The sequence below is a fragment of the Tursiops truncatus genome, chromosome 14 (assembly GCF_011762595.2).
Source record: "Tursiops truncatus isolate mTurTru1 chromosome 14, mTurTru1.mat.Y, whole genome shotgun sequence".
In the NCBI taxonomy this organism is placed as follows: Eukaryota; Metazoa; Chordata; class Mammalia; order Artiodactyla; family Delphinidae; genus Tursiops; species Tursiops truncatus.
Genome location: NC_047047.1, coordinates 70,423,311 through 70,451,290, shown reverse-complemented (window position 1 = coordinate 70,451,290; position 27,980 = coordinate 70,423,311). Strand labels below are relative to the sequence as shown.

Genomic DNA, 27,980 nt, shown 5'->3' with positions numbered 1-27,980 from the left:
TGTTGGCCATATGGCAGTAATGACACAATTGTCTTTGCCTTGGCATCTGCCTCAAAGCATGCAGAACAGGTGTCAGCTCAATGAAGGATCATCCCAGAGACAGTAGTGGAGCACTTTTCAAAGTACTGCTGTATCATCAACACACCCGATGATACAGAAGGGAGTATTATGTGGAAAAACATGTACATCAATGAACTGAATCAGAAGTGATTTGAAGGATCTGAGTCTGAATAACGTTCAACTGTTAGGAATGACTTAACCATTTTATTCTAATCTTATTATGGAAGTAAGTGATTTGATGAATGTTTGTGTGAAAATTAGTTAAAAGTGCTCTTTCAATAAGTATAAAAATTCTAAGTGTTTAAGAAACTATTTTGTCATAATCTGGATTTTTAAAAATTTTAGTAGTATATAAAATGACAAGTCTTAGAATCAGTGGCATCTCGGGGGGGTTTTTTTGGCCGTGCCACCTGGCTTGCAGGATCTCAGTTCCCTGACCAGGGATTGAACCTAGGCCACCAGGGAACTCCCAGTGGCATCTTAATTTCGATGAACTGTATACGTACTTTCCCTTTCTAAATACACACGCATATACTTACATGAACATAACTTTGAGCTATCTTCAAGATAGCAGTGATTGGGAGGACTTCCCTGGTGGCGCAGTGGTTAAGAATCCACCTGCCAATGCAGGGGACACGGGTTCGAGCTCTGGTCTGGGAAGATCCCACATACCGCGGAGCAACGAAGCCTGTGCACCCCAACTACTGAGCCTGCACTCTAGAGCCTGCGAGCCACAACTGCTGAGCCCATGTGCCACAACTACTGAAGCCCACACGCCTAGAGCCTGTGCTCTGTAACAAAGACAAGCCACCACAATGAGAAGCACGTGCACTGCAACGAAGAGTAGCTCCCGCTTGCCGCAACTAAAGAAAGCCCGCGTGCAGCAACGAAGATCAAATGCAGCCAAAAATAAATAAATAATTTTTTAAAAATCACTGTTATTAAAAAAAAAGGTTGCAGTGATTATATTACATTATAGTGTTTATTATACTAACTGAAAATCTACGTGCACTGGTTTAAGAATTATCTTAACTAGATTTGAAGCACAGCCTGATGTGGTATTGAAGAGGTACAGCCTGTGTCTGTGTAGGATTACTGGTTGGACCATTTCTGATCCATTCAGAGCAAGATATGTAGATATTTCTGTTATAGAAACTTTCAGGCATATGCAAAAGCAAAGATATGATATAATGATCCATCATCACTCAGTTCCCACTGAACTATGTTAAGCAAATCCCAGACTTCATATAGTTTCATATGTAGATATTTCAGAATGTGTTTCTAAAAAATAGAGACTCAAAATGTAACTCTAATACCCTTGTCACATCTAAGATAAGGAATAGTAATTCCTGACTATTATCAGGGGTGAACCTTTAAAAGATAGCCCAAGTGAGTAGTTACATCAACATAATTTGATTATTCTGGATTAACATAGCCAGGTATCATCACAAGTTATTACCTTAAATTAACTAATTCAGGTTTTCATAAAATTATATTAATAGTTTGTGCTATTTTACAGGGTAAGCCACATCAAAGACTTCATCGAAAAATACCAAGGATCACAAAGAAGTCCTCCCTTTTCCCTGGCAACAGCTCTTCCTTTCCTCAAATTACTAGATGAAACACTCACACTGGAAGAAGCCAATTTACAGAATGCTGTAATCATTCAGAGACTCAAAAAAACCGCTGAACCTTTTAAAGAACTTTTATAACATTGATTTTTGATACACTAAGTGGAAGGTTTCCAGAAAAATGATGGTCATAAGTGGACATGTACACCAAAATCGGGGGGAAGTCAGATTTGCTGAGCTTTGCACTATTTAACTCCCTCCTGATGAGAAGATTTTAAAATAAGTACAAGTTAGGAAAATAAACTATGACTGGAAACTATATTCAATGAACTTTTCCCAGAAGGCTACTCAGAAAGAAAAATAGACTTATTTTCAAATACCAGTTATTTAACGTAAGATATATTAAATAACTATATCATTTAAAATCTTAATACGGTATAAATTAGCAAATATGTTCATAGCATCTTTCATTCAAACATCATTCCCAAACAGCAGTGATTTGTTTAAATGTTAGCTGTCTCAGATTTTTTTAAATAGCAATACATTAAAAAATTATACATGGCAGGTTAAAAACATCAATGCAATTTTTTTATATCTGAGATACAATCAAAAGGCTGAAAGGAACTGCTTTCACCACAGCTATGCCTCACCCTCAGAAGTGTTCCCAATTTGCATTGTCTAGTGGCAAGATACACTCAAATATTAACTTGGCAACAATATCTGGGATGTATTTTCATTTAAGAATAAAATTGTGTGGCTTAGTATAATGTCAGTATCAATCTGCTGACATACATTTCAACATTTTCTAAACGTATAAATTTAAAAGAATTCTTTTTTCTCTAGGAACCGCAGTTTATCCCCTACTTTATTTTCTTTCAGAAATTAGGGGTTTGGGGGCATCCCTGGTGGCGCAGTGGTTGAGAGTCCGCCTGCAGATGCAGGGGACACAGGTTCGTGCCCCGGTCCAGGAAGATCCCACATGCCGTGGAGCGGCTGGGCCCGTGAGCCATGGCCGCTGAGCCTGCGTGTCCGGAGCCTGTGCTCCGCAATGGGAGAGGCCACAACAGTGAGAGGCCCGCGTACCGCCAAAAAAAAAAAAAAAAAAAAAAAAAAAAAAAAAATTAGGGGTTTGTTCTTAGTTAACATTTGGAGCGGGCCATTTGTTTGCCACCACTCACATAGAATCTAATGCTAGTGTTGTCACGTTACTAATTAACATTTTTTAAATGCGTCATGTAAAGTATGGTTTTCTATTTCATACATCACACAGCCCATTTATATATTAAAGGATTTATTACATTATGATGTCAGTAAGGAAAACATGCTAGATTTTTAACTAAAACTGGTTACACTTCAGTATTTCCCTGTCAGATTAAATCCCCTTGCCTGACAATAAGTTTAAGAAGCTTTTTGCAGACGATCTATTGAATCATATTTAAAGTGAAATATACATTGAATGTGCCAAGGAACTAAGTGGCCATGCCTAACAGCAGTAATGTTCATAGGGTGCTGGATGTCTGCTGGAAAGAGCAGTTCTCAAACTTTTTGGTCTCAAGACCTTTTGTTTATGTGGGTTATAAATACTAATATATTTAAAATAAAAAAGTTATAAAATATTCATTAAAAATAATAAACATGTTAATATAAAGAACATATTTATGAAAAATGTCTATTTTCCAAAATTTAAAAAGATTTAGTGAGAAACGTGGCATTGTATTTCATTTTTTCTAAATACCTTTACTGTCTGATTTAAAGAAGACAGATGGAATCTCATCTGCTTCTGTATGTCTGTTGCAGTATCACACATCATGTAGCCTATAGTAAATGCTACTGTACATTCATGAGAAAGTGAAAAAAAGCAAATAACGTCTTAGTATAATTATGAAAATAGTTTTGACCTTGCAGAACCCTTGCAAGAGCTAGTCTTATAAAGCAGTGATTTGCAGTGATTCTCAGGCCTTAATATGTAAGAATCACTTGGGAAGCTTTTCAGAATGCCTATTACCTGCCACCTACCACACACATTTTAACAATTCATTGTATTTGGGATGGGTTCCAGATGTCTACATTTTTAATCCCAAGTAATTCTTAGGTATGTAGTAGGAGAACCAGTCTTCAGGAAATCCTGCACTAAGCTTCCACCCTAATAAAATAAAACCTGTGTGCTGCATCATGGACAGTGCAAGACTCAACTGAAATCGGACTGTTAGACCTTTAAATTTTATTGTAGTCCACCAGTTTGTTCTTAGACTGTCCTCCCCCCCTTTAATTCTGAACTAATCATGAGATAAACCTGTGCTTTATCTTCTGTAAGCACAGCTGAGACAAGGCTGCAACATTTAAATGAGGTTTTTATTAAAGGCTCAGGGATAACAAAAGGGAAATATACACATAACTAGATGACCAGATTTATAAGATATATCTTATGTTTGAAGTTCATTTTGAGAATGCTTCCTTTTCTAGCTCTCAGCCTTCTAGGTGGTAGAGGTCTTTTTATCAAGAAGAGGGAGAACAAAGGAGAGCCTTTTCCTTTTGTCATTTACCCTCAGAAATGAACAGATATATAATAGAAAATATTTATTGTCTGTAACGTTTACATCTGTGGTAGAGTCATCTCTTTAGTAAAACAAAAATAATGGCATTCTTAAAAAAAATGAGGGGATGGTAAAATCAGATGTGACGTAAGTCATTGTTAATATATTTTCAAGACTCTGTAAGAAAATGTTTCATGTAGGCCTATCATGAAGCATTTTATAATTTTCATTTGCATAAATATAAGTCAATTTTTGATTCTCCATATATTTCTATAAAGGGGCTTCTTGTTGGAAATATTTTTCTTGTACATATAAAAAGGCCTCCTTTGTGGATTTTCCAGTTTATAGTAATAACCAGAAGACACATTAGAGGTTTTCTTGTGTGTACATGCAGAATACACCCCAGAGAGAAGTTCTGTAGAGAAAGACCTGTCATCAGCAAGAACCCTCATTTTTGTAACTGAAAACTCTAATTAATGTGGATGATATTCTTAAAGGTTTTCTAAAGTGAGAACCATCTGATAAAGCTTTTTACATTAAAGTTTAAAATTCTAAAGTTGTTAATTAAATATGTAGAATACCCAAAACATGTTGACTTTAGAAAACAAACTGAATTTAGCAAGGGAAGGCAAACTTGAAAATAAAGCCAGCATCTTAGATGTGGAATATAATTTGACCTAAGTAGTTGTTTCAAAAGTGGCATCAATCAGTTTAAAACCATTGTTGGGGGTGATATGCAGTATCTAATTTTACAGATTCTAATTCATTGGTTAAATTACTATGCATTATCCAGGTTCTAAAGGTGATCTTATTTATTTTATATACTTCTGTCATTCAGAATACTTTTCATTATACTTAATTGTGTTGAAATTATGTATGCATCTATTTCAGTGCCTTAAAGTATTTTGAAAGCAATCTTGCTAATGGTTAAAGAACTGTCGTCTTGAAGATGAAATACTTACTGTTCATTAAAAGGATCAGTGAGATAATTTACATTTGTTTGTTATGAAATAGTTACATATGGATGCATTTGTCATTTTTATTTGGCAAAGTCATTCAGTTTGAGAATCAACAAACATTTATTAGGTACTTTCTGTTTACCAGGTACTTTAACCAATGTTACTTTCATTTAGTACTCAGAAGTGTTAAAATGTGGTATTTTTAGTACTAACTCAATGGTTGTGTTTATTTCTTACACCATCCTTTGTGTCCTTAGTTGAACTAGCATGAAGACTCCTTAGTAAGATTTACCCCTTTACTCTTAGTACAAACCATTTAATTTAAACATTGCTCATCACACTGAATCTTCAAATAGAAGTGGCTTATTCAGTAGACTGATATTTGGCTCTTTGTCACTTGATTTAACTGTATGTTTTTTGCACAGATAATTCATATTCATTGGAGAAAATTATACCGTTATGCTACAATGATCTTTAGCTCACCTGTTATTCCACCATTCAGAGATAACCACTAATAACATATTGGTGTGCATCCTTTCAGATGTTTTGAAGTGTATCAGTCTTTAGTTTTGTTTCAAAAGACAGGCTTCTTGATTATTGTCGGCCTGTTTTATTTATTGAAGTCTATTTGTCTTTAAAAATTGCATTAGGAATATACCATCACTTTAAGCAGAATAGTAACTGTTAGGGAAAAAAATGCCTTTTAGTTACATTTCTGTGCAAAAAAGGGAGGGAGGTGTTTTTTGTTTTTATTCTGTTGCCCACTTCCCTTCAAAAGTAAAATTGTGGTAGTACATGCAACACAGTGTAAGTATTGTGAGTGAAGTGTTTCCAAACCTGCTGAAATTGCGTATAAAGTGTTGTGTTCAAACGTAAATTATCCAAAGAAACTCATCTTGAGTTTGTTTAGTTTCCAAGAAATTAAATATTTAACACATGCATTATCTAGTTATCTTTGCACTATTTGCTAGGGCTGCAATCAAGGAAACTGAAGGTACCCATTTTCTAGATTAAGGAATTGAGGCATAGAAAATGGGATGACTTGCTTTATACTGGGTAGTGTATACTTTCAGGTTAGATTTAGCTGTAATGGGAAATCCAAAATAATAATGGCTTACAGAATACATTTTATTTTATTTCCCATGCAGAAGTCCAGAGGGAAGCAGTTCAGAGCTGCTAGATCAAAAGTCATGACTCCAGTATTGTTAATCTGCGGATCTCAGCACCAGTTAACTTGAGGTCTTCAGATAGCCTGTTGGCACCAGCCATCACATTTGCATTTCATCATTTCATCCAATAGAAGAAGCATACCCATTCCCTTTTTGAAAAAAGCTATTGAGATGTAATTCACATACCTTACAATTCACCCATTTAAAGTGTACAACTCAGTGTTTTTTTAGTATATTCACAGGATTGTGCAGCCATCACAATCTGATTTTAGAGCATTTTTATCTCTGAAAGAAACCCCATGGGGCTTCCCCTGGTGGCGCAGTGGTTGAGAGTCCGCCTGCCGATGCAGGGGACACGGGTTCGTGCCCCGGTCCGGGAAGATCCCACATGCCGCGGAGCGGCTGGGCCCGTGAGCCATGGCCGCTAAGCCTGTGCATCCGGAGCCTGTGCTCTGCAACGGGTGAGGCCACAACAGTGAAAGGCCCATGTACCGCAAAAAAATAAATATAAAAAATAAAAGAAACCCTATTAATAGCCTTTCTCCACCCTCAGTTCTAGACAGCCACAAGTCTACATTCTTTCTATAGGTTTATTTATTTGGACATTTTCATGTAAATGGAATCATACAATATGTGGTCTTTTGTGACTGGCTTTATTCACGACATAATGTTTTCAAGGTTCATCCATGTCGTTTTATTGCTGAATAATAGTCCATTGTATGAATATTCCTAACATCCTAAACAGCCATTAGTTGATGGACATTTAGGTTGTTTCCACTTTTTAGCTATTAAAAATAGTGCTGCTATGAACATTTGTGTTCAGGTTGTTGCGTGATCATGTTTTCATCTCTGTTAACATCCTCAGGAGTGGAATAAATGCTGGGTCATATAATTTCATACTTAACTTTTGAAGAACTGCCAAACTTCTCCAAAGCACCTGCACAGTTTACATGCCCACTAGCAATGTATGATTTTCCATATTCTCCCCAACGCTTGTTACTGTCTTTTTATATAATTATAGCCCTCCTAGTGGAGTGGTATCTTGTAGTTTTGCATTTCCCTAATGACATGAATATCTTTTCATGTGCCTTTTGTCCATTTGTCTGTCTTGGAGAAATATCTATTCAAATCCTCCACCTAATTTTTAATTGGGCTATCTTTTTACTGTTTAGTTTTGAGTTCTTTATATATTCCAGTACAAATCCTTATGATTTGCAAACATTCCTCCCATTCTGTGGGTCGTCTTTTCACTGGTTGCATAGGTTACAACACAAAGTTTTTCATTTAGATGTAGTCCAACTTATGCTTGTGGCATCCTATCTAAGAAACATTTGTCTAACCCAAGATTATGAAGATATGCTCCTGCTTTCTTCTAAGAGTTTTATAGTTTTAGCCTTTACACGTAGGTCTGTGATGGGTTTTCAGTTAATTTTTGTATATGATGTGACCCCTTCCCTTTTAAGGACCTTTCTGGGAAATTGCTTACACCACTCAGCTTTTATTCAGTGGCCAGGACTTAGTTACATGGCCATACGCATTATCTGTATGAGGCTGGAGAATGTGTATTTCGGGCATCCTGTATCAGTTTTGTAAAGAGGGTTGTAAGCCTACTCAGTCATAGTCTTAGTCTGAGCAGGTCAATTCTGTTGCTTCGTTTTTCTAATGAACTTGTTTGTCGACTTTCACGAGGATTTAGCAGGCGAGATTAGCGCGAACGGCCGCTGGCTCTCACTCCCTCGGAGACCTACCCCAAGGAAAACGGTCCCGAGTGACTTGGCCAGCCTTTCCCCCGGCACATGTGGGCTCTGGCGTTTTTCCCTTCGGGAAACCGAACCCGCGCACTTCGCGGCTTCCCCGTTTTCCCGCGCGTTGCCCCTGGCCCGGGGCGCGCCCGCTAGCCCGCCCCTCTTTGCGCCGCGCCCTCTCGGCCCGGGAGCCGCCCTCCCTGCGGGGGCGGCCAGGCGATAACACCGAGGGCGACGGCCGCAGTGCGCGTGCAGCCGTGCGCAATGGCAGTGTCCCACGAAGGGACCCTGACCCCGCCAGTTGAGACGCCGCCGCACCCGCCGGAAGCGCACACCTTGGAGCCCGGTTCGGTGAGCGCAAATCAAGGGGAGCGGGGGCTGAGCCAGGCGCAGAGCGGGCGCTGGGCCGGAGGGGCTCCGGGGACCTTCCGGGCGTCTGGGCGTAGGCCTTCAGCCAGCCTCGGCAAGCCTCCAGGTTGTTGAACTGCCCCTGGTGGAGTTTTGACAGTTGAGAGCCGAGAGGCTTGAGGGTGTTCGGGAGCCCCAAAGAGAACAGGATGGGAAACCGAGTCCTAGACAAGCGAAGTAAGCTGCTGATTCTTTCACCTAGTCAGGCAGGGCCAGGGCCAGTCTAGGGCTCTTGTCCACCGCACTCCAGGTCTTCCCCAGGCCGCCTGCACCCTGGGCAGGCAGGACGCTGAGTGGTGCGCAAGGAGGCTGCCTCCCTTCCCCAGCCTCCGGGCAGGTGCTGCGGGCAGCCACAGCGACCCTCTCAAACCTGGCTTCCTCCAGGCGCCGGGCTCTCTTTGAGGAGACTGCCTCTAGAGATGTCCTTCCTGGCAACCAGGCTCCCAAGTGAGGGTAGCGGGCAGGCGGGAACCTAGGGGCGCCCTCAGCCCCTCGCATTCCCCCTCCCCCCACCCCCTGGATGGGGCTGGGGCGCATGTCATTCAGGGTGGCTGTGTTGGAGAGGAGTTAGGACGTCTGAACTTCCCTGATGAGTGCAAAAATCCACTGCCCGCCCTGTGCTCAACGCGTTCATTCTGTCTGTGGCTTCAATTCCCTATGCTGACTCAGTGCTTCCTCTCCAGCACCTCGGAGCAAAAGATTGTGGCCTCCAAGAAAGCAAGCAAGATTAAGAGGCCCTCTAGGGACTCTCACTTCCCAGGGAAATTTAGAAACTCAGGGTGAGAGGAATAGCTAGAGGGGAAACATGGTCCATGAAATGCTAGCATTTAATTCTCATAACAACCCTATGAGGTGTATTATCCCCATTTTAAATGTGAGGAAATGAAGCTCGGCACACTGAGTACCTTGTCCTGGGTCACACAGCTAGAAATGGCAGACGGAATTTGCATTCAAATTTGTCGAATTTGTCTAACTCTGAAACTTGATCTCAGGTGACTGTGAAGGGCTTATGATTTAAGTAGGTAAAACTGCCTTCCTCAAGATTCCAAGATTGTATCATATACCTAGTTTCAGCTGGAATGTCTGTTTCAAGTGCCTTCTATGTATCAGAAACTTGATAGGTATGTTTAGTGGGAAACCAGAGTCCCATTATGGAGGGGGCAGGGTGGGGGGAGAGTTATCATGTTGGATTCTGCCTGTTGTTAAGCTTTCTGGAAGTTGAAATAGCGTTCACAAAAATATCAGAAAAGGAGACCACATCCTGCCTCATGTGTGGGTAGGAAGAGTGCAGAGGACTTGATAAACCCTTATCTGGGAAGACCTTCCTTTCATTTGGGGTGTCTGGCAAGATACAAAAATGGGTGAAGCCATGGTCCTCTCCACTCCCCCTCCCATCTCCGGGCAAAAGATGAAAAAGAAGGATTCCCAGCGTCTATGGAAGAAATAGCACTTTCCACAGTGTCTTCATGGCATTTATTCTTTTAACAAATATATATATTGTCTATATGCCCAGCATTGTTCTAGGTACTGGGGACATGGTGGTGAATCAAAGTTATATAGTTCATGCTCTCAGAGAGTTTATATGCTGGTGGGGAGAGGCAGGAAATGAATAAGAATATATCCTGTAGTTAGTACAATTGAGAGAGAGATTTGGGTGGTCAGGGAAGCCCTCTCTAAAGAGATGACATTTAGGCTTCAGCCTGAATGGCAAGGAGTCAGCTCTTGCAAAGACCGGGAGGAAGAGCCTTCCAGACAGAAGGGACAGGAAGTGCAAAGGCCCTGAGGCAGCAACAGAAAAGGTCATTTTGAGTAACAAGAAGGAGGAGGCTACCATGGTAGAGCTATCTGAAGTGAGGTGGGAAAGGGAGTGGGAGCTGATTGTGTGGGTGCCTGTAGGCAATATGGGAAGGACTTGGAGTTTTATTCAAACTGTAATGGCAAGCTGTTAGAGGGTTTTAAGCAGAGATGAGGCACAATCTGATTTATGTTATGAAAAGATCAGTTGGGCTGCTGGACGGAGAGTGGATAGTAGGGAACGAGAGTAGAAGCAGAGAAGCCACTCAGGAGGCTCTCACTGATAGATTAGACAGGGGAATTGGGAAAGAGTAATCAAGGATGACTCCTAGGTTTGTGGTCTGAGCTGCTGAGTGGACATTGGAGCTATTTAATGAAATGGGGACGACAGGGTTAAGAGGTTAAGACAATGGGATGGAAATCAGGAGCTGTGTTTTGACCATGCTAAGCTGAAATGCCTGCTTGGCAACCATGTGGGGCTGTGAGTAGACAGTTTAATTTGAGTCTGGAGTTCACTGGGTAACTTAGGGATATATATATATATATATATATATATATATATATATATATATATATATATATGGATATACACACACACACATATATTTGGGGTCATAAGCATTACTTCATTTTAGTGGTGGGTTGGTAAACAGTCTCTCCAGAAAAACAAAACTCTGATTTTTGCTGTTTACTGATTGCTGTGGTGTAAATACTCTCACCATGGCCGATTTCAGGCTGCCAGTAACCACTGGCTTGCAAAAGTCCCGAATATTTAACCATCAGCTCCTGGAGCCATTGCCTCATTTGCTCATCAAAACATCCGGCACATATATACAATGGAATATTACTCAGCCATAAAAAGAAACAAAATTGAGTTATTTGTAGTGAGGTGGATGGACCTAGAGTCTGTCATACAGAGTGAAGTAAGTCAGAAAGAGAAAGACAAATACCGTATGCTAACACATATATATGGAATCTAAGAAAAAAAAATGTCATGGGGGCTTCCCTGATGGCGCAGTGGTTGAGAGTCCGCCTGCCGATGCAGGGGACACGGGTTCGTGCCCCGGTCCGGGAGGATCCCACATGCCGCGGAGTGGCTGGGCCCGTGAGCCATGGCCGCTGAGCCTGCGCGTCCGGAGCCTGTGCTCCGCAACGGAAGAGGCCACAGCAGTGAGAGGCCCGCGTACCACAAAAAAACAAAACACACACACACAAAAAAATGTCATGAAGAACCTAGGGGTAAGATGGGAATAAAGACACAGACCTACTACAGAATGGACTGGAGGATATGGGGAGGGGGAAGGGTAAGCTGTGACAAAGTGAGAGAGTGGCATGGACATATATACACTACCAAATGTAAAATTGATAGCTAGTGGGAAGCAGCCACATAGCACAGGGAGATCAGCTCGGTGCTTTGTGACTGCCTGGAGGGGTGGGATAGGGAGGGTGGGAGGGAGGGAGACGCAAGAGGGAAGAGATATGGGAACATATGTATATGTATAACTGATTCACTTTGTTATAAAGCAGAAACTAACACACCATTGTAAAGCAATTATACTCCAATAAAGATGAAAAAAAAAATCCCTTGAAGTTGGCAGGAATATCCATTTGACAGATGAGGCTTAGAGAGATAAAGTGATTTATTCAAAGTCCACACAGGAAGCTGGTGGCAAATTTAGGGGCCTCCTAACCCCCAGTTCACTCTGGCTTGCTGACTTGGAGAATAAAACAGACTGCAGTAGGAAGCACTGTGGGGAAATATAAGGAAGAACTTCTCCCTGGAAATGCTTAGAGGTCATGGTTTAGGATTTTTTTTTTTTCCTTTTTCTGTCTCACTTCCTTTTAAGATGATTTGGGACAAATTAGGACTGAGAGGTTGCTGGAAAAGCCTTCAAGACATAGGGACCTCAGGATGCTTTTGGAAGTCAGGGGGCTGGAGGGAGCTGTTGTGTGTCTGTGGGGGCTTAGCTCCTGTGTCTCCCCCAGGACAGCGGAGCTGGTCGCCTCTCATTCTGTACGAAGGTGTGCTACGGCATTGGAGGGGTCCCCAACCAGGTGGCCTCCAGCGCCATAGCCTTTTACCTGCAACTTTTCCTGCTCGATGTGGCCCAGGTGAGTGTGGGCAGCAGCCTCGGGGGCCCCCTGCTTCCATCTTCCTTGGTGTCTGGTCCTTTCACCCCACCTTTACTTCCACCCCCATCATCCTTGGTAGATGGTACTTCTGACCCAAGCCTGAGAAGAAACCAAATGCTATTGAGGGCAACCTCCTCAAGGATGTTTACTGCAGGCTGTTTGTAGTTGGAAAGTGGGAAACAACATGAATGCTCCCAAATATAGAAGTAGTTGGAAAATAAGTTGGGCTATATCCACATAATGGACTACTGTTTAGTCACTCAAAAGAATGAGTTAGATCTATACCAGTTGACTCAGAAGGATTTCCATGATGCACTGTCAAGTGAGAAAAGTTAGTTTTAGAGAAAGGTATATAAAATGATCCTATTTTAGCAAAACAAAAGCATGCCCCATATATGTGGGTGCATGGGTATATGGATGTATATACATCTGTACATGATTAAAGGATGAGCATGGGGAAAGTAAATTCCGGAAGGATATCCGCCAGAGTGTTAATGTTGGCTATAGGAGGGAATGGTGGAGGATAGAGGGTAAACAAAAAAGAACTTTTTAATAAGGTATCCATGATTTATTTATCTGTGATTGTTTAAAATGACGCTGATACAGTCCCATTTGTGTAAAATTATAAATTGCAAATGCACATAAGGAAACGCAGGACAGGATGATCAAAATGTTGCTGGCAGTTGTCTCAGGATGGTGGGATTTCAGATGAGCTTTGCTCAGTATTTTTCTGTACTGTTTGAATGTGTTTATAATGAGTGTATCATTTATGTAATCAGAAAAATCAATAAAACGTTTTCATTGTGAAACACAAGGTCTGCCTTTGACTGTCAGCTTCAGTGCACCCTTCTTGCACTGAGCCCTTCAGGGGAAGATCTCTCAAGTCTTCTCTGAAAGTGACCGGGCATAAGTATAACAGGAACGTGCTAGGGAACAGCTATCACTCCCTCCCGCTTCTCTACTGGTGCACATACGCCCTCGGAGCTCTCTGGATTCCTGTCCTGGGGAAAAGACCAAAAAACCTTTGCACCGTGGCTCTGGCCCCTGCCAGTTTCCCAGATCTTCCTCCTGATGGGCGGGCAGGCCTAGACACCCTCTCTGACTCTGCCAGGCCTTGGCTATCCCCTCCCCTGTCCCTTACAGATCCCTGCTGCCCAGGTGTCACTTGTCCTGTTTGGAGGGAAGGTGTCTGGGGCAGCTGCCGACCCTTTGGCTGGGTTCTTCATCAACAGAAGCAGGAGGACAGGGTCTGGACGACTCATGCCCTGGTGAGCAGCCCCATGGTCCTCAGGATCCTGGCACCCACCCCTGGCTTGAGGTCACTGTGTTTGTCACATCTGCTTCTTAGTGGATGGTTAGAGGACAAGTCTGGACAGTAGGTGACAGGAATGGATTGGGTCTGACTGAGTCATGCAGGTGTTCATAGACCTCTCCCTCACCTGGTGGCACAGAGCTGGACAAACCCTCCAAGAGTCGCTGCCCTGGCCCTGGGGGTCTAGGAATGCGGCCAGGCTGAGCTGGGTGTATTGGAAGGTCTCACAGAGATGTGACTTGCCTGTGCCCCCTGGAACAGGGAATGGCACAACCCAGCCACTAAGTGCCCCAGCCTCTACTCCTGGCTACCTCCTCGCCGTCGGCCACCTCGCGCCCTCCATGGCTCCCACCCTGAAAGCCCCAGCCCAGGGCTTCTCCAGGGGCCGAGAGCTTGAACCCAGAGGGGTGAGGTTGCTCCAGGCCCAGCCTTTGCGTCCCCTGTCCTGGTGCCGCGGGGCGCTCCACCTGGGCTGTGCTTCCACAGGGTGCTGGGCTGCACGCCGTTCATTGCCTTGGCCTCCTTCTTCCTGTGGTTCCTGCCCCCCTTCACCAGCCTGCGCGGCCTCTGGTACACAGCCCTCTACTCCCTGTTCCAGGCCCTGGCAACGGTAAGCAGGTGGCCCCCTTCCTCGGCCTGGACTCCTGGAACCCCAGTGCTGGCTGGAGGCCCCTCTGAAGTGTGTGTGTGCTGGGGGTAGGGGTCCAGGTCCCTGCTGCCCACCTGCTTACCAGGTGGCCGCCGACCATTAGCTTTTCTCGTGGGCTCTAGGCTGGGTGCCCCTCCTGTCCCTCAGCTCCTAACTCCGGGTTGAGGGAATCAGTGGGGATGTGCCAGCCTGGCGCAGGCCTGCCCTCGGGAAGCTGCTGGCCTGGGTTGGCAGTCTGGTGGCAGGCGCCATCCTAATCTCTGCCCGGTGCCCCAGTTCTTCCAGGTGCCCTACACGGCACTGACCATGCTCTTGACCCCCAGCCCCAGGGAGCGGGACTCGGCCACTGTGTACCGTGAGTGCAGGCAGGCGTGGGGTGCGTGGGGTGGGATGGCTCTGCCCCTGGCCCCATGAGCTGTCACCTTGCTCCACGCTGTGTCCCAGGGATGACCTTGGAGATGGCAGGGACGCTGATGGGAGCCACTGTCCATGGACTCATCGTGTCTGGTGCCCACGGGTCCCACAGGTGCAAGGAGACGGCGCTCCCAGGACAAGTGGCTGTTTCCCCCAATGCGGTGAGTGCCCAGGCTACCCAGACCCACTGGGACCCCCGCTTCGGGGTCACTTCTTTCTTCCAGGGCTGTTTCTCCCCCAGGTCTCTTCATGGTTGTTTGGGGGCTCAGCTCTGCACACCATGCCCTCTCATTCCTTCCCTGCTCCTGTAGCTGAGCCCATGCCCTCCGTCCTCCCTGCTAAATCTGCTTCTGCTGGGTGCCTTCTAAACATGGAGTCAAACAACAGATCAGCAGGCCATCTGGAGGGAGGAGGCAGACCCCAGAGAAGGGACAGGGGTGGGGAAGGGCCACAGGCAGGGACAGGGCAGAGAGAACGGTTTGGTGTCCTGGCAGAGCTCTGGGCAAAACCTGACCTATGACCAGTCCTACCCATCCCTGAACGGGTGACTGCCAACGCCAACCCCACCTCCAGTGTGAAAGGGTTAGTACTCCTTCCTGTCTCCTCAAAGCAGGTCCCTTTTCAGCAATTAGGGGACGTGCATCTATTTATCCATCAAGTTCATCTTCTATCCGCCCCCCCCACCGCCCTTTCTCCTTAAGCAAATGACATCACTCACCTCCACCAACATTTGGGAATTAATGGTATGAGAATACTACTACCAACACCCATGGTTCACCACCCGTAAGAAAACATTACAATGAAGTCCTTGTGTACCCATCCATCCCCAGACCCATCTGTAGCCCAGCTACAGAATTTGCCTGAGTACAGAGCAAAGTGAAGCTGTAGAGCCCCAGAGAGGGCGGGGAAGTCAGTTTCCCCTTCCCATGGTCTACTGCCCCAATCTAGGGATTGCCTGAATCAGGGTCGGGGAGAGACTGCCCAGTTGCCCTCAAACCCCATCATGGTGCTACGAGCCTGGGATCAGAGGGATTGTGACCTGCAGATTCACCCTCCCCGCTTCCACGCCTAGGCCCCACTGAGGCCTCTACAAGTGCCCTCCCCAAAGCTACTGGGTCACTGTCTGGGTGAGGGTGGAACAGAGGGTGGCAGTGGCCTTGGGTTGGAGAGCAGGAGGCTGGGCGGGGCCTGGGATGCCAAGAAGTAGGGAACAGGAGACTGAGAACCATCCCCACCCCGGAAGGCGAAGCCTCGTGTGAGCCAAGGCGAGTAGCATTCAGGTGCCTCTTGGTAGTTCCAGCTCTGTTGTTCCACTGACTTCACTTACAAAACACAAATTCATAGATAAAATCATCACGAATTTCAAGACAGCAGAGCATTAACTCCCAAGTGCAGTGCCTTCTGAATGTGGGACCCTGTGCAACGGTGCTGGATCCACACTGGTGAAGCCCTGCCCATCTCCCTCTTTCTTCCCCCACCAAAGGCAACCCCTATCCTGAATTGGGTGACTGGTACTCCCATGCATGCCTTAAATGTATTTTATTACATAAGTGTCTTCCTCTGAATGCTAGGTAGCACCGTTCTGGTTTTGACGTTTATCTGCGTCATCATGCGTCACACTGTCTACTCATGGATCTGTCTCCCCACCCACTCCAAGCCCCTTATTGTGGATGCACAGGATCACTTATTCATCACCATAACCGCAGGGTCTAGCATGCAGAAATCAGCCCCAATGAACGTTTGCTTAAAAAGAGAGAGAGAGAGAGAGGCGAAGGGGGCTTAGACCCATGGTGGCATGGATGCTTGCAGGAGGCAGAGGGTCAGCAGAAGGACCACTCTGGGCCCTTAGATCTCCCTCTCCTGCTGCGCTGGTTGGGAGGAGGGGCACCCAGCATCCTTGGGCTTGGGCTGAGGGTCCCTGTGCTCCCATTGGGAGGTACTCCTGCCCGGCCCCTGGGTATCCCCACCTCCGTGGGTTGGAGACATCACCCCCACTGAAGTTCTGTCCTGTCCCACAGACTCGTCTCTACTCCATTGCAGCCACTGTGGTTGCTGTGACTTACCCCGTGTGCAGTAGTTTGCTCTGCCTGGGGGTGAAGGAGCGACCAGGTAGGTGCGGGGTGCAGGCAGAGTGTGGGAAGCAGAAGCTGCGGCCGGGCTCCTCTTGGGCGTGGGTTTTGGTTTTGAACTCCACCAAGCCAAGATGTCCCCTTCCTGTGTTGCAGATGCTTCTGCCCGAGCCTCCGGCCAGGGCCTGAGCTTCCTGGCTGGGCTGCGGCTCACAGTGCGGCACCCGCCCTACCTGAAGCTGGTCATCTCCTTTCTGTTCATCTCAGCAGCCGTTCAGGTACCTCTGGCCAGGCTGATCCCCACTGGCTTGGCTCTGGCCATACTGACCCTGCGTAGGTTCAGGTGTCTCTCGTCCCCACCGCACCAGAGAGAAACCAGTGGCTGGCAAGTGCTGGGCAAGGCTGGTGCTGGGAGGAGAGGAACCTACCTAGAGCCTGTGGGGCTGGGGAGGGTCAGGGCCCAGACACCAGGAAGCTGACGCTGTCTGGGGTGGTTCTCAGCCCTGCTGGGGGGCGGGACAAGGAATGGCGTTTATACCCGTGTCAGCGATAAGCGTCCTTCGTTGGGGAGGGGACTGCGTGATGGCGGTAGGAACTGGACGCTTGAGATCCCAAAGGGGAGGCCAGACTTGAGACCTTGGCCTTGCCCTTGACTTCCACGTTTCTGCCATTTCCCATACACGCCCACTTCCTGTCGACCTCTTCAGGTGGAGCAGAGCTACCTGGTCCTGTTCTGTGCACACGCCTCCCGGCTACATGACCATGTGCAGAGCCTGGTGCTAACCATCCTGGTGAGGGGACCTGGGGCGGTAGAGGCAAGGGCGCTCAGGGGCCTGAGTTGGGGATGTGTGACCCTTGACGTGACACATGTGACCGGACTTCCGATGGTCAGGGTTCTGGACTCTGCTGTGGTCTTGGTCACCTGCATTTCAGCAGAGGGTAGAATTGGGGCCAGGGTCATAAAGTTCACAGCCACTGTTTCCAAACAGGTGGCAAGGTCAACATCGAGCATCCCTCCTAAAAGGCAGGGCTTTGAGGGCCTGGCAGAGGCGCAGGCGGCGTGTCCTGGGCTGTGATGATTCTGTCCGCTCACAGGTCTCGGCAGTGCTGAGCACCCCGATGTGGGAGTGGGTTCTGCAGCGATTTGGGAAGAGGATGTCGGCCTTCGGGATCTTTGTGAGTGAGGCAGGAAGCAAGGCCTGGAGGGATTTGGTGGGGGGGGAGGCGGTGACCTTGGAGCCTAAGCCTCCTGGGGGCCGGCAGGGCCGCGTCTATATTCACCGCGTGCTCAGTGCCTAGCAGGGGACCAGGCGCAGGGGGTCATCAGTAGAGCGGTGAGTGTGTGAATCAAAGAGCAGTTGAGCTGGGGGGTGCAGGTGGAGGGAGCAGCTAGTGTGTCTGTCTCCCTAGGGGATGGTGCCATTTGCAATCCTGCTGGCTGCTATGCCCACAGCACCCGTGGCATACGTCGTGGCCTTTGTATCTGGCGTGAGCATTGCCGTGTCCTTGCTGCTACCCTGGTAGGCTGGGTGAAGGGAAATGGGAGTGGGAGCCTCACGTCCTTCCTACTGGGTATCCCTCCTTCACACCAACCTGCTATCCCAGGCCTTGTGCACGGGCTGCGCTGGGGAGGCGCTCTCCCCCTTGCAGGAGATGGAGGCTGCCAGCACCATCTGTGGAGCCCTCCTGAAAGAGCACCAGGCGGCAGGAACGGTGGACAGCTGTGTGTTGGGGAAATATTGCCTGACTCTGTGGGTCGGTCCTGGGCAGCGGGGACCCAGGGGTGAATCTGACTCACTCTCTGTCCCCAGAGAGCTCCCAGGCTGGTGGCTGTCGAGGGGATAAAAGGGATAATTCTGCAGCCCCCTCCCCCAGGTCCATGCTTCCAGATGTGGTGGATGAATTCCAGCTGCAGCACCAGCACGGCCCAGGGCTGGAGACCATCTTCTACTCATCCTATGTCTTCTTCACCAAGCTTTCAGGTGCAGGCGCCCTGGGCATCTCCACTCTCAGCCTGGAGTGAGTCACAGAGCTGGGCTGTACCAGAGGCACAAAAGACTAGCGGCGTGGGAAGCAGAGGGCAGAGTCCCCCACCTTAGCCAGCCAGGGGTCACCCGTAGGTCCGGAGGGTGTGTGGGAACCTCCACCCTACTTTCTCTGTGCACATGACTGGGAGGGGCCCTTCTTGGTGGCTGTACCCCTTCTGAAGCCTCTGCTTCCCACATCCTCAGCTTTCTCTGAACTCCTCCCTGGTCTGTTCGTTCCCTCACACTCCGTCCCCCATAGTTAGGCTGATGTGTCCAGGAAACTATCCAAGTTTCAGGATAGCGTGGTGGTTGGGCATTTGGGACCCCTCCGTCAGGAAGCCAGGCTCTGAGCTGGATGCATGGGCTGGTGTTTCCCCAGCTTTGCGGGGTATGAGTCAGGAGCCTGCAAGCAGGCGGAACAGGTGGTGGTGACCCTCAAGGTCCTCATCGGAGCCATGCCCACCTGCATGATCCTCATCGGTCTGTGCATCCTCATGGTCGGCCCCACTCCAAAGGTGCCAAGTCGGAACAGCTCCCGCTCCCTTGGGAGGTAGGCACCTCTCGCACACGGGTATACACAGGAGGGCCGCCAACACCCGGGAGGCATGCAGATGTGCACGGCTCTCATTTGGTCACCTCCACCTGATGTCCCACAAGCATGGCAGTCAGTCTTAGTGGGCCCCAAACCGAATCTATCTTCTTCCCCAATCGCTGCTCCTGCTGTGCTCCGGTCCCGGTGGATGGCACCACCCTCTAGCCTGGGAGCCGAAACCTGGGAGCCATCTTCCACTCTCCCCCCCGCAGGCTGCACCGAGCAGCTCTCTCTGACCTTGTTCTTCCCCCTGCGAACCGCCGATCCCACTGCCCAAGGGTGATCTGCCCACTGTCTGGCTTTCGCAGTAGACTGTGGGGACCTTGAAAGCTGGGTCTGTTTTCTTCATTTTTGCGTCCCAAGAGCTCAGCCCAGAGCCTGAGGCCAAGCGGCGCTGCAGTATCAACACGTCTGGTCCAGCAGACGTTCACGAGCCTTGTCCACGTTTTTGCCGACGCTCACGCGTTTACAAACACGAGTCCATGTAGATACAGAGGACCACGCACGATAGGCAGGAAGTGGCTTTGTCATGGGTCTCTCACTGCTTGCTGTGGACGGCCTGGGACTCCAGCCCATCTTACTGAGATCATGCGCTACACTCGGGGAATAACAGGTGGATGGGGAACTGCTTGGTGGGACTCGGAAGAACAGAGTTTTAGCTTCATTCACAGGGTTGAGAAGGGGAGGAGCTGCTAGAGAGACAAGGAGCAGCCACTGACACTTCCACGGGGCCCCACCCACCTCATCCTTCCCTTTGGCTTCTTCCCTTTCCAACAGGAGGACCAGCTACAGCCTCGCTTGAATTTGAGACTCCTGTGAGCTGGAACGGCCGGAGCAGCGTCTTCTGGGCTCCAAGTCCTCCTTCTCAGCCCTTCAGCACCCCTGCTTCACAGTTTACACACGACCCATCTTTTCCCCTGGGATATGGCATCTTCGGTGACTCTCCTGAAGGGAGTGGCCTGGGCTCCAGGACCCCCGCCTGTCATGTCTTGCCTGTTGACTGCAGGACATCTCAGATAGGCCTGTGCCCCTGACTACCCAGCTCCAGGCAACCTGTGACCTGGAAAGCATACCAGTAGCAACTATTCCTGGAAAAAGGAAGCCCCTACCAGCTTGGTCTGCAGACTTCCTGTGGGAGCACCAGGCCCACCAACCTGCTTGGATGGCAAAGCTACCTGACAGGACAGACACACAGAACTCGTTTCCCCTGATGTTCCACTGGATGTCTGAGAGAGGCTGACAGCACGTGAGTGGGCAGAGTGGGGACAGATGGACATGCTGGGATGTCCAATTAGGAGAGAGACAGATGCAGCGAGGCCAACAGACCCCAGAGGGAGCGAATGGGGCCAGTGGTGGGGATAGACTGAGCAAGACATGAGGTGTTTCCTTCCCTTTGTACAGCTAAGTTGATGACACTGTTTCTAGAAGTGGACATTGACTGACGTTGAGCCACCGAAGACCCATCATTTTTATGAACAAAAGTTATTTTTGCGGAAATATTTTTCTGAAAGTTTATCTTTTTTTTTTCTGGCTGTGCCTCACCACATGCGGGATCTTAGATTCCCCAACCAGGGATGGAACCCATGCCCCCTGCAGTGGAAGTGCGGAGTCTTAACCACTGGGCGGCCAGGGAAGTCCCCTGAAAGTTCATCTTATAAAAGCACAGGAACCACCGTTTTCTAGAGGACATGTCTTCGGGAAGGAAAGATCCACTGAGATTTATTTTTTCAGAAACAAATTAAAGGGTTTATCTTCTATTGAGTCTGTAAAATTTGCCTGTGGCCAGCCTTCTCACCCCACCTCCTGGGAAAGCCCTGTCCCGAGGAGGGAAGGGGAGGGTGCCTGATGTCACTGAAACTGGCTATGGCCCATCAGCCATATGTCCCAGAGTCTGCATTTCCTCAGACCAGAGATGCCGTGTGGGAGGTGGGTTCCTTCCTTCCTTTGGAAGAGAAGAAAAGTTGAGACTCGATAGTGGCCAGGTGGCTCTTGTGGGTTTGGGGCCTGGGGAAGAGTTGAGGAACCTGTGGGGACCCTGATGCCCCAGCAACTCCTCCTAGAGAAGCCCAGATACCTCAAGGGAGACCAGGAGGTGCAGACCTGCCCCCCACATTTCTCCCAGCCCCTGGCTCAGTCCCCTCCTGAGCCCACTGCCCAGGGCTAGGCCCCCTTCCACTTCCTCTTTAGACCTCTGGCTGCCTCTTAGGTGTGAGATTAGGTGCGAGGTCTAAGACGGCCAGAGCTCAGACACGCTCAGGCAGGATGTGCCCCTCAGAGCTTAAAGTGTTCAGCTTCCTCTACAAATGCTATAGCACAAGAAGGAACCTGACCTCAGAGAGAGAGTACAGAGTGTGACCCAGTCTGTCTGATACCTGACCTTTCTGGCCCCGTGACACTGACATGGGCATCTGATCCTTGAGGTCACAGGGCCCTAGAGAAAGAGCTGGGCTCGGTCTCTCTTCCTTGTCCACCTGACTGGTTCAGGAAGGGGCTGACAGGAAGCTCTGCTCACCCCCCGCCGTGCACAGGCGCACACACCACACACATACCTCACACACTGCACACTCACACATACAGAACAGTTTCTTAACACTGGAAGATCACTTGCCCTGTGGAGACAGTACCTGTTATGACCGAAGGCCAGGTAGTTTCTACCATGTTATGTTATGCTGTGCTTTGGAAACCTGGGCAACGCAGGTGGGATCAGAGCTTGTGCCACATTTTATGTTACCTATACTATTTCCCGGGAGTGCAGTCTCAAGGATCAGAGCTTCACTGTACAAAGACAGCTGCAGGGGGCCACCTCTGGGGGTTAGGGGTTAGATCTCAGAGACAGGAGGTAATCATGGGCTGGCCAAAAGGTATTCCATTTCTTCTTCATAGCAGCCCTATGAAGCAGGTACTATGATTCTCATTTTCAGATGAGGAAACAGGCTTAGAGATTAAGCAACTTGCCTACGATCAGTTGGTGGTAGAAACGGTCTTGTACCCAAGTTGGCCCGATTCCAAAGCTTGTGGAGCTATCCAGGGCTTAAAATAGTTTTTGGAGGTATGGCTGACCCAGGACTTCGGTATCACAGGACCACTCCTCCTCTGAAACCAAACGCCAGCATCCCTGCCTCTGACTCTATGCTTCGATTCCACTGTAATTCCATTAATCCTACTCTTCGACCTTCGGCTCACATTTGCCCACTGAGCTCACCCCATATCCACGTCCCTCTCCTGACACCCACCCTCCTCAGAGCCCATCCTCCTGTTTCAGAGGAAGAAGATCTCTCCTTACCACCACGGCCAGCCCTGGGCCTATTGCCGGCAAAGGCAGACATCTCCCCTTGCCCCTTCCCTCTCCACGACCTTTTCCATCTCCACTTAAATCCAGGAGAGCATGCCATCCACTTGCTCAAGACCCTCTCAGCCCCACCCCTGCATCCCATCAACAGTCCCTCAAGGTCTCACAAGATCAGGTCCCTCCTGAAGTATCACTTCCTCAGGGAGGCCTTTCCTGCTTCCCCACAATCGCCTGCTCCACCCCGTCTCTACGCTCCACCCACTTTGCTTGTGCTCAGTAGAACCCACCTCCACATACAACTATATAGTTCTCAACGGCTTTCTTGTTTATTGCTTGACACCCCTGTTAAAACAGAAATGTCATGAGGGCAGGGACTTTGACCGCTACCTCCTCAGTGCCCAGAAGTGAACGTTCAACAGGAATAAATGTTTGCTAACTGAACAAGTGAATGTCCATGGTGCCCTCATCCTCAAACAAACAAAAACAGCCTTTCCTGTTCCCTTCACTTTCTCCTCCTCTTCAAATAATCGGTTTACTCTCCTCCCGCCACCCCGCTCCACAGCATTGTCTCCTGTCTCCTGACCCTCACCTGGCATTCCCTTCTTTTTTTGCGTGTGATTTGTTAAAATAAATTTTTTTAAAAATCTTTATTTTTGGCTGTGTTGGGTCTTCGTTGCTGCGAAGCTTTCTCTGGTTGCGGTGCGCGGGCTTCTCATTGCGGTGGCTTCTCTTGTTGTGGAGCACGGGCTCTAGGCATGCAGGCTCAGTAGTTGGGCTCATGGGCTCTAGAGCGCAGGCTCAGTAGTTGTGGCGCACGGGCTTAGTTGCTCTGCGGCATGTGGGATCTTCCTGGACCAGGGCTTGAACCCGTGTCCCCTGCAATGGCAGGCGGATTCTTTTTTTTTTTTTTTTTTGTGGTACGTGGGCCTCTCACTGTTGTGGCCTCTCCCGTTGCGGAGCACAGGCTCCGGACGCGCAGGCTCAGCGGCCATGGCTCACGGGCCTCAGGTGGGATCTTTAGTTGAGGCATGTGAACTCTTAGTTGCAGCATGAGGGATCTAGTTCCCTGACCGGGGATCGAACCCAGGCCCCCTGCGTTGGGAGCACGGAGTCTTAACCACTGGACCACCAGGGAAGTCCCTCCATTTATTTCATGAAAGAAATGTGTACACTGTTACCTACATGTTGGGACAGGTCTGATGATTAGGTGGGGTAACACTGACCAAGGAAACCTCAATCACGGGTAGCCATAATGCTGTCCGTGCTTCTTCAAAACCCTGTCCTCCTTGGCTCCCTTACCTCCCTCCCGGTTCTCCTCCACCATCTCTGACCATGCATTTTCTGACTTTTCCGTTGCTTCTTCCTTTGATGCTCTGTGGTCATCTTGGGCTTCCCAGGGCCAGTGATTTCATTCACTACCACCACCTCTACCCCACTCTATTTCCAACCCTGAGCTCTCTGCTGACCTTCAGGTCCCCAGAATCAAAGATCAGATGCCCATCTCAGTGTCTTCCAGGCAGTTAAAACATCACATGTCCAAAATGGACTCCTCACCTTCTCCCCACCTACGTTCTGTCTCCTGCATTTTCGGTGAATTTACGTCAGCATCCGTCCAGTCACCAAAACCCAAAACTTGGTCTCTTCTTAGTTTCCTTTCTCTCCCATTCACTCCACCACCCCATTCCCCATATACACCGAGTACGGATTAAAGCAAGGGAAAGTGTTGCAATTTGTGGGTTCTACCATTATCAAATGGTAGAAGTTATTTGAAATTTAACAGAAAGCTGTAACATCAGATATGGATGGGTGTGGCTCATAACACACACAGCAAACTGATGTAGCTGATCGTTAGGTGTTTGAGATGTGTATATATGTGTATTTATATATATGTTTGTGTATCCCTATGGGACTCAGTTCAGCTGGGTACAGTTTTCTGTGTTCACCTAGTGTTTCTTAAGGACAAAACTGGTACACAAGCAACAGGAAATTCAAGTTATGCTCTAATAGTTCCCTAATATAACAATTGTGTTGGAACAAATTTGTTTTCAAAACCAACATTGTAACAGAATTGAGTGTATATGTGTCTGGGTGTAAATATACAGAAATCCTAAATGGTCCCATAAATATTAAAGGAATAAAATAAGTATTTTAAAACATTCCCACAAAGAAAAGACCAGATCCAAAGTCTATCAAACATTCAATCAAGGATCATTCCTATCTTAAGAAAACTTTTCCAGGGAACAGAAAAAGGCATACTCAGCAACTCATTATACCAGGCCAGAATAAGCTCGAAACCAAAACTAGACAAGCAAAAGCGAACAGAAAGGAAATCTGCAGGTTAATCTTACTTATGAACATAGAAGCAAGAATCCAAAACAAAATATTAGCAAACTGGGTCTGGCAATGTCTAAAAAATAAATACATCATGAACATACTGGGTGTATTCCAACAATGCAAAGTTTGTTTAATGTTAGAAAAATCCATCAACTGATATTCACCACATTAACAGATTAAGGGAGGTAAAAATTACAGTCTCAATAGATACAGAAAGAACCATTTGATAAAAATCTAACACCCATTTATGATAAAAGTACTTAAAAACCAAGAAGAAAAGGAAATTTTTAAACATAAGAACGTGTACGGCTTCCCTGGTGGCGCAGTGGTTGAGAGTCCGCCTGCCGATGCAGGGGACACGGGTTCATGCCCCGGTCTGGGAAGATCCCACATGCCGCGGAGTGGCTGGGCCTGTGAGCCATGGCCGCTGAGCCTGCGCGTCTGGAGCCTGTGCTCCACAACAGGAGAGGCCACAACAGTGAGAGGCCCATGTACCGCAAAAAAAAAAAAAAAAAAAAAAAAAAAAAAGGGTATCTACCAAAAACCTAGGGCTAACATCACTTTTAAGGATGAAACAGTTCCTTTAAAATCAGGAATAAGGAAAGGATGCCCACTATCCACAAAATTTTCATTATTTGTGAATGATATGATTGCCTACATAGAAAACCCAAAGAATCTACAAATTATTAGAATTAATAAGACAGTATAGCAAGGTAGTTGGATATAAAATTAACAAAAAAGAATTGCACTTTATATGCAACACTTATATAATTTTTTAAAAATACCATTCACAGGGCTTCCCTGGTGGCGCAGTGGTTGAGAGTCCGCCTGCCGATGCAGAGGACGCGGGTTCGTGCCCCGGTCCGGGAAGATCCCACATGCCGCGGAGCGGCTGGGCCCGTGAGCCATGGCCGCTGAGCCTGCGCGTCCGGAGCCTGTGCTCCATGACGGGAGAGGCCACAACAGTGAGAGGCCCGCGTACCGCAAAAAAAAAAAAAAAAAAAAAAAAAAAATCATTCACAGTAGCAACAAAAAATATCAAGTACCTAAGAATAAATGAATAAAATGTGGAAAAACTTCTGCTTCTGGCCATGATGGAGCGGTAGAGACCAGATCTCACATCTTGGCTGGTTTGTTAAAAAACAAACAAACAACAAAAAGAACTGGACAGAATATATGAAACAACAGTTTTCAAGGCAGTGGCATCAGGCAACAAAGGAGGAATCTCTAAGAGAAGGGAAACAAATGAAGTGAAATTTACAACTGCCCCAGTTTACTGCCTTGAGAATTTCCAGATGACAGTGAAGAGAACCAATTTAGAGCCCAGAGGGCTCCCTGAGTTGAGAAGACCGGCTGGAAGAGACCAAAGTGGCTAGAGTTTGCAGGACAGAATAGTGGAGGAGTGAGCTACTCCTCAAGAGAAAACTCGGGAGATCTACAGAAGGTCCTACTCAAGTACCCAACAGAATGTTGATTAAAGAAATAAATGTGAAAGACAAAACTTTCATAAAAGGAAAGATAAATGTGACTTCATTACATTGTAAATCGTTTACTTCAATAAAAAAAAGTGACTTCATTAAAATTAATTATGTTTGTTCAATAAAACACACCATCAAGGAAGAGAAAAGACAAGTCACAAACTGGGTGAAGATATTAGCCACATACTAAACAACATCTAGAATATATAAAGAATCCCTACAACTTGGTAACATAATATTGTAAATCAACCATACTTCAATTTAAAAAAAGAAGAGAATCCTTACAACTTGACAAGAAAAAGACAACCCAATAGAAATTTGGGCAAAAGACAAGAACAGGCATTTTGCAAAAGAGAAAACTGGAATGGCCAATAAACACATGAAAGATGCTCAATTTCACTGTTGGTCCAGAAGTAAAAATCAGGTTAAAGGAGAAACCATTTATAACTATTGGAGGGTCATAAATTAAGAACCCTTGAGCCTTAGAGCAATAGGAGCTGTTGGGAATGAAGACTGATGTAATCACCTTGGAAAATAACTTGAATTTACATACACCCTGTGCTCCAGCAATTCCACCTCTAGATAAAAGGCCCTAGAGGGACTTTTCAAACACCTGCATCAGGAGACATTTAATAAGAATATTCAAAGCAATATTGTTTATAATCACAAAAATAGAACCAGGGAACAATCCAAATGTGCACAGCAAGAAAACGGATAAATTGTGGTAACTTAAAACAATGAAAGCAATAGAACATACACATAACAAGTATGAACCTTAGAAACAATACTGAGTGAAAAAAAAGCAGGTTGCAGAAGAGTACATACAATAAAATACCATTGTATAAAGCTCAAAAACATTACATTATCTAGGCCAATGTGTATATGTGATCATGGTGAAACTCCTTTTTAAAAAGAAAGAGGGAATTCCCTGGTGGTTTAATGGTTAGGACTTGGCGCTTTCACTGAGGTGACCTGGGTTCAATCCGTGGTCAGGGAACTAAGATCCCGCAAGCTGCACGGCGGGGCCAAAATAAAATAAAATAAAATTAAGAATAAAAAATTAAAAAAAAAGAAATGAAGAAATGATAATTTACAACAATCTAGAGATCAGTCACCTCTCGGGTGGAGTCACCTCTATGGAGAAGGATCCAGGAGGGATACACAGGGAGTTTGAATGGTTCCTAGTAACGTTCTGGTTCTTAAATTAGGTCGTAGGTGGTTCACTTTATTATTAAGCCTTCCTACACCTTACATCTATTGCATTTATCAAATAATACCGTACAAGATTTTTTAAAATGTGGGCCCAAAATAGAATTTATAAATAATGTCTTTATGCAAAATATTCTCAATGTAACATTAAACAATAATTTAAAGAATTTAGCTCTTCTCTCCCTGTTTCCCTCTCTCCCCAAACCAACAAATACTGGATTATCTTCTATGATT

General features: G+C 46.9%; 2 protein-coding genes across 14 annotated transcripts in view; both read left to right on the top strand.

Annotated features, from left to right (window-relative positions):
* UBXN2A (UBX domain protein 2A) overlaps positions 1–5,154 on the top strand; it is a 38,956-nt gene extending 33,802 nt beyond the window's left edge. For 3 of the 5 annotated variants that reach the window (XM_019943171.3, XM_019943173.3, XM_019943174.3), the window contains one exon: positions 1,580–5,154. In XM_019943171.3, coding sequence (XP_019798730.2) covers positions 1,580–1,772 — 193 coding nt within the window. In that variant the 3' untranslated portion in view covers positions 1,773–5,154. Of the gene's footprint in view, positions 1–690; positions 1,024–1,579 lie in introns of those variants that run through there. The other 2 variants (XM_033838956.2, XM_073791564.1) reach the window with 2 other exon arrangements.
* Positions 16–27,976, top strand: MFSD2B (MFSD2 lysolipid transporter B, sphingolipid). Of its 9 annotated transcripts, XM_019943162.3 has the most exons (15): positions 16–286; positions 6,273–8,389; positions 12,227–12,352; positions 13,517–13,641; positions 14,172–14,295; positions 14,611–14,689; positions 14,779–14,909; positions 16,767–16,857; positions 16,974–17,095; positions 17,525–17,608; positions 17,913–17,993; positions 18,228–18,337; positions 18,693–18,836; positions 19,224–19,394; positions 20,214–20,372. In XM_019943162.3, exons 2-15 carry the CDS (start codon positions 8,303–8,305, stop codon positions 20,236–20,238), a joined length of 1,500 nt encoding a protein of 499 aa, XP_019798721.1. In that variant the 5' UTR covers positions 16–286; positions 6,273–8,302; the 3' UTR covers positions 20,239–20,372. The 9 variants fall into 9 exon arrangements, 8 of the variants coding, with proteins under 8 accessions (XP_019798721.1, XP_019798725.1, XP_019798717.1 ...); XR_002177906.3 differs by lacking the exons at positions 16–286; positions 6,273–8,389; positions 14,611–14,689; positions 19,224–19,394 and adding an exon at positions 25,854–27,976 and having other exon boundaries at positions 11,699–12,352; positions 18,693–18,799; positions 20,214–20,682; XM_019943166.3 differs by lacking the exons at positions 16–286; positions 6,273–8,389; positions 19,224–19,394 and having other exon boundaries at positions 11,699–12,352; positions 14,658–14,689; positions 18,693–18,799; positions 20,214–21,207.
* Positions 27,977–27,980: the final 4 nt, after the last annotated feature.